The sequence below is a fragment of the Myotis davidii genome, unplaced genomic scaffold, assembly GCF_000327345.1.
Source record: "Myotis davidii unplaced genomic scaffold, ASM32734v1 scaffold20, whole genome shotgun sequence".
Taxonomy (NCBI): domain Eukaryota; kingdom Metazoa; phylum Chordata; class Mammalia; order Chiroptera; family Vespertilionidae; genus Myotis; species Myotis davidii.
In genome coordinates, this window is record NW_006292574.1 from 838,303 (window position 1) to 849,892 (window position 11,590).

At 36.0% G+C, this 11,590-nt stretch overlaps 1 protein-coding gene across 2 annotated transcripts in view; it reads right to left on the reverse strand.

Moving 5' to 3' along the window:
* PCDH15 (protocadherin-related 15) overlaps nucleotides 1-11,590 on the reverse strand; it is a 516,985-nt gene that overhangs the window by 319,381 nt on the left and 186,014 nt on the right. For both annotated transcript variants that reach the window (XM_015565490.1, XM_015565491.1), the window contains exon 7: nucleotides 8,766-8,936. In XM_015565490.1, coding sequence (XP_015420976.1) covers nucleotides 8,766-8,936 — 171 coding nt within the window. The remainder of the gene's footprint in view (nucleotides 1-8,765; nucleotides 8,937-11,590) is intronic.

The window sequence follows — 11,590 nt, forward strand, 5'->3', positions numbered from 1 at the left end:
CATCTATCTATCTATCTATCTATCTATCTATCTATCATCTATCTATCTATCTGTCTAGCAATCTATCTAACTATATGGAGGTTGAAATAGATTCATATTAAAGAAGTGGCTCATGCTGTCATTATGGAAGATGGCAAGCTCAATGTCTGCAAGGTAAGTTGGCAGGCTGCAGACCCAGGGAAAAACTCCCATTACAGTTCAAGTCTGAGGCACTCTCCTGGCAGAATTCTCTCTTTGGGGGAGGTCAGTCTTTTCTCTTAAGGCCTTCAACTGATTGGATGAGGCCCACCAACATTATGGAGGATAATTTGCTTTACTCAGTCTACTAATTTAAATTGTAGGCATCTTCAGTATGCCTTCAGAGTAACATCCAAATGTGTTGGACCAACTATTTGGGTACCATTAACTAGCTAAGTTGATATATAAAATTAACCATCACAGACTCCTTATTCCCTCTATTCAAGCTAAATCAATTAGATATTTTCTCCCTCGAATGCTAGTATGCATTTGAGTAGAGGGCAGAAATATATCCTGTCCTTTTTGTCCCATCCAGACCACAAGTTCCTGCCCCTCCACACAAAATACACACTTCTCCCATCTATCCCTTTACACAAATTACTATTAGCCTCGTGAACATCTAATAGTTCACTAGTATGTAGGTCAAACTCATTGGTTTGTTTGAAATGTAATAAACTATAATGGTTTCAAACAGGCTTTAGCTACTTGGAAAGACAAGCATCAAATTAATAATGGCTCTCCTAGAGGATTGAGGGTTGCAATTTTCAGTGTATATAATTTTTAAAAATATTTTCTGTATAATTTACAATTAGCAGCCAATACTTATTTTAATTAAAGTAAATAATGAAAAACTTTCTAAATTAGCAAGTGGGACAAAAGCAGAATTTTAAATATTATTGGAAGTGGAAGTCCTATCTTTATTAGCAGTAGAAGCCTCGGGGTGCCTCTGGAGAACTGCAAGTTTTGTGTGACAATTTGAAAACTGTATTGATAGTCATTGTTTTTGAATTCATAAAATAAAAAAGAAAGGGAGCAGGATACTTGCTTCCCTGGAGGACATTTAAAATTTGATTCATTGATATATTTTTGGCTCACAGTATTACCTTGTGGCATTTTACATCAGCTGCTGCCTCTTCCCAAAGCGATAATATATTGCATAATTAATTCAGCACAAGCAGTGACTATGCCAAATCTGTTTATTAAAAGATAGGGCTTCTACTGTTCTTCTCAATAAAGGTATTGCATTCTTTTACAGGACCAAAGTCATACTGAATTAATTAGGAGTAGCATAATCAGAATAAATTAGGCTATCACAAAATAGATCTCAATTAAACATAGCTATTCAATAACTAATTTGAATTAGCTACTACCTCCCATGAGTCTCAGGGTAAAAACCCAGCCAGAGAAGGAATTACATTAATTATAATAATAGCATATCTAATATTATTAGATTCTCAGTATTTGCTAGAAACAAGTTAAATGTGCTACATGAAACTTTTCTAGTACTAAAAATCCCATATATTAGATATTTTCTTACCATTTTATAGAAAATAATCCAAATGGAAGTTTAGAGACATTAAAAAATGTTTACAACATCACACAGATTTCAACTTGGACTTGATTTTTTTACATATTACCCTATATTATGGTAGTAAACACCTTTGAAATTTTTTTCTACACAGTTTAGTAAGCCATCAGGGAGTTGCAGAAGACATGGTTATGTTAAGTTATAAATATTAAGTCCAAATTGAGGGACTGCCTTTTCTCTTAATGTGTGTTTCCTAGAAAAACACATGTCTAAAGTTAATTTTAAATGATATTTTGAGCACTGGCCGGTGTGCTCAGTGGATAGAGCATCAACCCATGCATCAGAGTCATGGGTTCATTTCCCACTCAAGGGCACTTACCTGGGTTGTGGGTTCCTACCCTGGGCAGGGCACATGCAGGAGACAACCAAGACACATTGATGTTTGTCTCGCCCTTCCTCTCTCTCCCTCACTTTCACTCTCTCTAAAAATAAAGAAAATTAGTAAATATTTTGAAAAATAATTATTTTGAAAAACTAATATTTTGTAAAAAGAGTTGGATTCCCATCTTATTACTGAACAGAATAGTGACTTTGCTCCTTTAATATAAACAAATTCAATTCCTCCCTTTGTTTTTCATACTTTAATTGTTCCACAAAAAATGAAAATATCTTCATATTGTCTATTGATGGACATTTTTATGTTAGTTGAGCCTATTCAACGTACATTTTGACTAGAGATAAAAGGAATAAATGAACTGTTGGGTCTACTATGATGTCATACACCATTTTCAGAATTACTATTATTATAATTTCAAACTCTAAACAATGTTTGCTGGATTCTAGTTTCTGTATCTTTTCTTGGTGTTTAGCCATTATTTTCCCAACTTGGATGTAAAATTTCTGTGATCATTTACTGCTGGTAGTATGTGGGTATGATTGTTGGTGAGATGAAAAATGACAGATAATGCATTTTTGACTATAGTTATATGTTATTTTTCTTTTCAATCTACTTTGAGAAAAATCTTCTCTTTAAAAAAGTTATGGGCAATTTGAAAATTGTCAATTGTTTTGTTCTCCATCCATCACACTGCTGGCCCAAAGAGAGCTCCATAATACACATTTTGAAACTACATGGCTTAATGTCTGAGGGGGGGGATGCAATTTAATATTTGTAACATTATGGAAAAGAAGGTATTATGAAGGTAATATGCTAATACAATAATTTTAAACTGGGACTCTATACGGCAACTGGGAAATATGTTTACTTCATCTAAACCACCTATTAGACTATTTGAAGGGTATCCTTGACTAGACAATGGCCAAGTATGGTAATGCTTGCTACTCTATTCTTATTTGAAAACACTAAAAGTATATTAAAATTAAGTATAAATATAAGTATATATATTATATATTATTTGAAGGTTATATAATTATAATAAACATATTTTATCATGTATAGGTAATAAAATAAATATAAATAAGATATAAGTATATTATTTGTTATATATAATAAATATGTATGTGATCTTTATATCTGCATATTTATGATAAATACACTCTACTCTAAGTGAGCAATCAAAAGCCATGCTTATTTATATGCAGTAGCTAAGTGCACAATATATTTCTTGAACTTTTAATCGATGATTTAATTCAGTTCAACATACATTGAACATTTACTATGTGACTTGACTGGGTTCTCAGGATATAATGACAAATACAAAATTCAAAAACATATGGTCTAGTGAAAGAGAAACAAGTAAACAACTGTAACACAAGGAGAATTTCAATACTTATAGCAGGAATACATGAGGACACAGAGAAAAGCTTAATTTTGAAACTTATTATTTCAGCAACTTGAATAACAAACATCAATATGTGAAAGAAAGTGAAGAAAAGGGAGGGTAATTCTTATAGAAGTTAAGTATCTACATACAAAGCTCTGTGTTTCAAGACAAGTTGCATCATGCAAATTAGAGATGAGATTATAAAGTGGTCAGATATAAAATTACTTTGAATAATATGCTAAAAGCTTGGGACTTACTTGATGTATAATAAAAAAATGAAGTTTTAAAATTTTAATCAGTGAGCACTCAGAACACAATTGTATTTTAAACAAAGAACTGCCTTCAGTGAGATGATATTGGAAGGTGGGAGAGACCAGAGGCCGGGGGCCCGGAGTTGAGAGCATATCCGTAAGTGGGTATTTTGGCTGTGTAAGTATTTGAGTGACATTTAGAGGCAGTGCAGAGAGTATCTTTGGAGGTTGATTGAGTTTGGGTTTGGGGGTCATGGAAGTCTAGGTCCAAATCAACAACGACCCCCATAGCAGTAACAACATGAGAATAAGCATGGATTCATCAGAATGAATTAGAGAAGACAAGAAAGCATTTCTGGGAAATATAGTTAAAAGCATATAGAAAAAGTAGTAAAGATAAGCTTGGAATTCATGTGAAATTCCAAGTCAGAAAACATATCTAGAACATCTAAATCATCCCTATAGGGAGAAAAATAACACTCACTGATACAGATTTAGTTTACAAAAGAGTTGTGAAGGATAGAAATCTAAATGTATCCCTAAGACTTAATAATGAATGAATGAATCAATCAATCCAAGAGAAATTCAGTTTAAAAAAAGGCATTGATGATTCAAGAGGAGAAACCCGGGGCCATCCTGGGGAGGAAAAGAACCAGTAATTTAATAAAACAGAAGACAGGAGGGAGTTCCCAGATTGTAACACATTTAATGAGCAGGAGCCAAGAGGTAATTATGTTGTACATCACTGCAAATCACCACCCCTCTTGTAATAACTGAGAAAGCGTCCCTGGAAGGATAGAGCACCATCAATAAGGCAGAGGAGGTAGGTTCGACAGTTACATGAAAACCGGAGTTCTTTATGGCAAAGAGTACAGTGCGGGTATTTGTAGCTAAACAATCCTGGTATCCAACCCCAGGCTTTAAGACAGGGATGGAGAGAAACTCAGAGTGTGTTTTCTATCTGCTAATTGACTTGTCTGGTAGGCAAGTAATGCAGGCAAAATAAATAAAGGAAGGTATGCACAGTAAACACAGATAGTATGCCAATATTTTCATATTAATACTGTCTTGTTTCTATTCAGGAACAAATTACTCAGAAAAAACAAACAAACCAACAACCAACCAACCAACCAACCAACCAGTACACACATGTTCAATTCTGAAAAAAAAAAAAAATGTGTAAGGGTTACTATGTCTCTGTGCTTCAATAGAACATAGAGAACATAGAGGGATGGATTCTATAATCTCCAAATTCTGCAGAATTTTCTCACAGTATGAGAAAAATTCAACTACTTAGGGATAATAACTTTAAAAGAGTCAGAAAGTGAGAATACAAACAATATACCAGTATGAGAAGCATTTTATCTCATCCTAGTTGTCAAGTCTCCTCAAGTAGCATACATTACAACATCCATTAGGGTCAAATAGATACTTATCAAAATAATCCTATATACTAGTAATACAAGCCTAATATGCTAAGTATCTGGTCGGCCGTTCAACCAATCAAAGTATAATATGCTAATGAAATGTTAAGGCCACTTAACCACTTGCTATGATGTGCACTGGCCACCAAGGGGCAGACAGTTAACCAGTTGACCAGTCGCTATGACGTGCACTGACCACCAGAGGGCAGACAGTTGACCAATTGACCAGTCGCTATGACGTGCATTGACCACTACGGGGCAGACACTCCAACTGGTAGGTTAGCTTCCTGCTGGGGTCTGGCTGATCAAGACTGAGATACTAGTGCATGGGTCAGACATGCTCTGGAGCCCTCCCATGGTCCCTCCCTGGCTGGTCAACCCCCATTTGTGCACAGTGGGGTCCATCAGCCTGGCTGCACCCTCTCTCAATCTGGGAGCCCTCGGAGGATGTCAAAGAGCCGGTTTTGCCCCGATCCCACAGGCCAGGCCGAGGGACCTCACTGATGCACAAATTTGTACACTGGGCCTCTAGTAAAGAAATAATTAGCATAGGACTAAAATTCACTTTAGAACCCTTGAGACACCAGATTTATATACTTACATATTCATACAATATTAATCTTAGTGTTTGTGAAGACATTAATTTTTCTGAAGATACTTTTCAGAAGTAGAAAAACAGGTAAAACACTTATTAGATAAGTTTATCTCTAAACACATGATTATTTACATTTTAATAAACAGTAGATTTTAATTTTTAGTATGTCCTGCTTCGTGAGTGGAAAACTGTATTAGTCTACCTTTCCACGTTTTTCTGAGCTCATAAATTCTACAAGCATTGTAGTGAAACTTAGAATGGTTTCTCAAGTCAAAAATACCACTGAGGTAATTGGTGGAAAATTTTACAAAGAAGGTGAGCAGGTGTCAAAGCTTCAAAATTTAAAGAATTAATTCAGGGAAGGATCAGCAAGTATGTAATTAGAGTCATCATGTCCTGTTAAGCTGACATAAATGGTTAGTCCTCTTGCTCTAAATAGCAAGATCTTACTTATGGAAATTTCCAGCAATTTTAGCAAAATATGTAATGGAAAAGAAAAGAATGAAAGGACTGAGATAAACACAGCAATCTGAAAATAAAACTCAAAAACTGGCTCCAGTTTTTAAACGATAAGTAATCAGAGGGGTTTCAAGATAGCACGTGGAAGAGCACAGGGAAACTCATTATCAGCACTATGACTGATTAAAAAAAACAAACACATCTTATTTCAGAGAAGGGAGAGGGAGAGAGAAATAGAAACATCAATGATGAGAATGATTGATCAGCTGCCTCCTGCACACCCCACACTGGGATTGAGCCTGTAACTGGGGCATGTGCCCTGACCGGGAATCGAACCCTGACCTCCTGATAAATAGGCCGATGATCAATCACTGAGCCACACCAGCAGGGCAATGACTGATTTTATTTTCTAAAGATTGCCACAGTAAAATTTCTTTCCCCATGTAATGTTGTGTGTGATTGAGGCACATGTCCCATTATGGGGATGGCATATCATCCCATATCTATTTCTTTTTTTTTAAATATATTTTATTGATTTTTTACAGAGAGGAAGAGAGAGAGATAGAGAGTTAGAAACATCGATGAGAGAGAGACATCGATCAGCTGCCTCCTGCACATCTCCCACCGGGGATGTGCCCGCAACCCAGGTACATGCCCCCGACTGGAATCGAACCCGGGACCCTCCAGTCCGCAGGCCGACGCTCTATCCACCGAGCCAAACCGGTTTCGGCCCATATCTATTTCTTGAATCTGGCAGAGGTTTGACAACAGCAGAAGAGCAAAGCAAATTGAAAGGCTAGTTCATAAAGTGCTGCCTAATTCTCTCAGGGAGCGTGTTCTTGGAACCCGCCACTGGGCTGGGAGGGAACTCAGAGAGCCTAGGAGAGGCCCACATGGAGTGGAAATAAAGCCTGGAGCTCACAGACATGCGTGAGCTTGCGACAACAGCCAGAATCAACTTGCTGAGTTAAGCACTCTGAAAGTGGGACCCAGCTCTCAGTCAAGGTGCCCCGGGCGATTCTATGTGGAGCAGAAACAAGGCGTTCCTTCAAGTCTGCCAAAATTGCAGCTTTATGAGTACATTTGAAAATTCTTGTTGAAGCCATTAAGGTTAGGTGAATTGTTATGCAGCCACACATAATCAGAACAATTGTCTAATTTTCCAAGTATGCATATTTACATTTTCTGGCAATAAAAACATACCTTGAATGGATAAACATTTGCCATAATTATTTAAGCAAGTAAAATTAAAATCCTCTTTGTTTCACAGAATGTTAAAGAATGGATCAATCTGTTAAAATTATGATGAAGCATAAAATTTGACCATTTTGGAATTTATAGCATAACATTTAATTCCAGATGCATGATTTTAAAGGAAAACACTTCTTACTTGTTAGTTGTAAGGCCATAGGAAGTTACTTAAACTTTGTACCTCAGATGGCTCATCTGTAACATACCATAACAATGGTCACTATGCAAATGGATTGCAGTTAATATTTTTGTAGAGTTGAGCACAGTTTATGATGAACTGAACCATTAGTCATTATTATAATTTATATTTTTACCCCAAATCTGGAGCATAGCCTTGTCTTTAGCATGAAACTATATAACTATGAAAGATGCTTAATCTGTAATCTGGAAGAAAGAGGAGAGGAGGCTCAAAAATCCTTTATGAAATCAATCCAATGCTTCCCAATGCAACCTCTGTCTTCTGTTACTTCTTTCAATACATCAAGCACTGTTAGACAGTCAGACAGATCATTGGTTTTAGTCATTATTATAACAGTGCATCCTTCTCTTGGGGTCTCACTGGTACACCAGCTATATACATTAACTCAGAAAAATAAAATAATGCTAAACATATTACTTTTTTCTCATTATTTCAATTAAGCCTTTCAAATAAAAGTTTAATGTTCTCCATCATTGATATAGCTCCTTTAGAATTTTATAAGTCAGATGCAGACTCAAGTGTAGGAAACATGTATTCATTCCTTACCTTCCTAATTCTTTTTTTTTTTTAATATATTTTATTGATTTTTCACAGAGAGGAAGGGAGAGAGATAGAGAGTCAGAAACATCGATGAGAGAGAGACATCGATCAGCCGCCTCCTGCGCATCCCCGACCCGGGATGTGCCCGCAACCCAGGTACATGCCCTTGACCGGAATCGAACCCGGGACCCTTCAGTCCGCAGGCCGACGCTCTATCCACTGAGCCAAACCGGTTTTGGCACCTTCCTAATTCTTTAAAATATATTTAAGGAATAAATATTTGCATTCAGGATTCATTAGCTTCCATCTCCAAATAGCCAAGCATTATCTCCAGTAACAATTCTGAACCTAAAGAGGCTAAAGAATATCTTTTTGACCTGTGTGTCCTCTGACTTTGGACTGCATTTTTACATGTGAATTTAAGGAAATACTGAAGTTAGTTTTCAGAGTTTCACAGAACATTTCGGAAACTGAACTCAGTGTAAACTGATCTGTTGCTTCATAACATACTTTCTACTTTGTAAATAACATAATTATGCACTGTGACCAAAAGTTTGCACATAGTTCCCAAAACAGGCTTTGGGCCTCAGTATTTTCAACACCCATAGAGTGAATGAAGTTTGCTATTCTCACTTACTGTCTGCAAAATACTTGATCAGAATCTCACTGCAGTTAAAGAGGTGGAAGTGAAGATGAAAAGAACATGGTATATTTACCGGAGTTCTCAGCTCAGGTATGGCAGCTTGATAGGTGAGTGGACGACAATCACGAGTGTTTGGCACCAGGACGCAAGGAAGAAACATTGGACCCAAGTCATCTCCATCCAGAACATCCACTGTGAGGGTGGTGGTGGTGGTTCGCCGTTCATTCAGATTTTGTGCACGGTCCTGTGAGAGAGAAAAAAACAAGAAAAACAAACAACCAACACAATGGACTAATGTTTCCCTCACTTTGGCTAAACTCTGGACAGGTGCTCCTGATGACAGTCACCTGACCTCTATTTCTCCAGAGCATTTACTTTAGAAAACTTGCAATTGAAAAATTTTCTCTGCCCTTTTGAAATGTGAATCTTCTCTGAATTCAATTTTTCTTGAAGTATAGTTGACATACAATTTTATTTCAACTTCAGTGTACAACATGATTCCACATTTATACACATATTATAATCACCATGATAATAAGTCTAGCAACCATCTTTCACAGTATAGTTATTATAATACTATTACAAAGATTCAAAAATAAAAATAAATATAGAACTACAACAGAACTGAACAATTAGTTCTACTTCTGGCTATTTATCTGAAGAAAATTAAAACATTAATTCAAAAAGCTATATTCACCCCCATGGTTCATCCCAGCTCACACTTTTTCCAGTTTTATGATCCAAGACTCTTCTCAATGACCTAAGAATCATCCCTTTGAAATATAATCATCAAGGAAAATAGAGCTTCTATATCCGAGTCACTGTCGGAGGATAGGACCATAACTTTCAGAGGAGACTTGCTCCAAATTGCAGAACTAACTCCCATTACGAAGATACAAAAAAGTTTTCTTCTCCATTGAGAAGATAAATTAGCAAATAAAGATGATCTTTGATTCTCCAATCTAACTTTTATTATGCTTCAAGCGATTTAGGTTTTTTAGATAAAATTGGGTTGTTTTAAGAACATACCTCATTAAAGAAAAATGAAGAGGAAAATAAAGGGAATAAAATAAAATAAAACCTGCTAGGTCTGCCATACTCTTATTAAAGAAATAGTTTTGCATGCCTCACATAATTTATTCTATTTTGAAAGCATTACTTATCTCCGTGTAGTCTCCTGACATCATTAAAATAATTGTGTGCCTGGTTGATGTGGCTCAGTGGATAGAGCATTGGCCCTAGCATCAAAGTGTCCTGAGTTTGATTCCCTGTCAAAGGCAAGTACCTGGGTTGCAGGTTTCATCTCTGGCCCTGGTGGGGGCATGTGCAGGGGGCAACCAATCCCTGGATCTCTCTCTCTCCCCCCTCTCTTCCCTCCCTCAATCCCTCCTTCCACTCTCTCTAAAAACCAATGGAAAAAATACCCTCTGGTGAGGATAAACAACAACAATAACAACAACAACAAAATAATAACCTACTGTTCCAAATTTCTAAATGAAACCTGTTTTATTTTGTTTCTCTATTATTTGGGACTCTATAAAGTTACAATGCTAAGAAGAGGGTACTTGTAAAAGTAATGGGAGTTATGTTTCAACTTTTTCTCTTTTTTATTTGACATATATTGCCAAGAGAACAGTAATTTTTTTTGTTGCTGTTTTTTTTTTAATTGAAATATAACTGACATACAGCAATGTATAAGTTAAAGGAATATAACATAATGACTTAACTTACATGTACTACTAAATGATTATTGCAGTAAGTTTAGTTAATATACATGATGCCATATAGATACTAAAAAAGTTTTTTGCAAGTTTTGTTTCCTTGTCATGAGAACTCCCATTCCAGATCTTAAAAACTCCCTAGCCCTTCCTTTCGTTATTGTTACCTGCATTCTGGTCTCCTTTCTGTTGAAGTGCATTTCCCTGATGATTAGCGATGCTGAGCATCTTGTCATATGTTTTCGGGCCATTGTTATGTCCTCTTTGGAGAAATGTCTAACTGCCCATTTTGATATTGGATTGTGTGTGTGTGTGTGTGTGTGTGTGTGTGTTAAGTTGTATGATCCTTATATATTTTGCAAGTATGTTTTGCAAATATCTTCTCCCATTCAGTGGATTGTCTTATTGTTTTGTTGATAGTTTCCTTCTCTGTGCAAAAAAAAAATTTAGCTTGGTGTAGTCCTATGTGTTTAATTTTTCTTTATTTCTTAAAATTATACCTTAATTGTATGAGTTTAAATGTTTGAATATAGAGAGAAAAATATTAATTTAACATAAATCCATGGGCTTCTTTTACATTTTGGCAAACACAGCTGGTTCATCAAATGTCCCATTTTAAAATTATGATTGCTTAGGATGAACTTTTACAAAAGACTGAATCAATCTCAATTTAATAAAAAAGTATTGAACAAGTAACATTAAATATGACCTTGAATGTGGAAAGACTGTTTTAATATCCCAGAAGCAGTATTTCTACATTTGCATGCTACTCAGCCTTGCACCTTACACCTTCTGTGTCACCCCCAGGTCACTGTAATCAACAAAGTGGAGTGTTTCCTATCTTAAGGAGTTTTTATTTAGTTATTTTTACTCTGTTAGCTACAAATCTCTCATTATTCTCTACTCGTGGGGTCATTGTCACTATTCTATAAAACAGATACAAGTGCATAACAGAGGGTGTGCATTTACCAACATACATAATGTAGGTTTTTATCTCATACTGGAAAAATATATTTCTTACAAAGTGTTGATCTATAAAATGTGAGTTTTTAAGTAGGATGGAAAAAAAAAAGGCCAGAGAATCTATTGTGGGCTCAATTCTCAGTAGGGGACGTGCAAGAGACAGCCGATGATTCTCATCATTGATGTTTCTACCTCTCTCTCCTTCCTCCCTAAAATC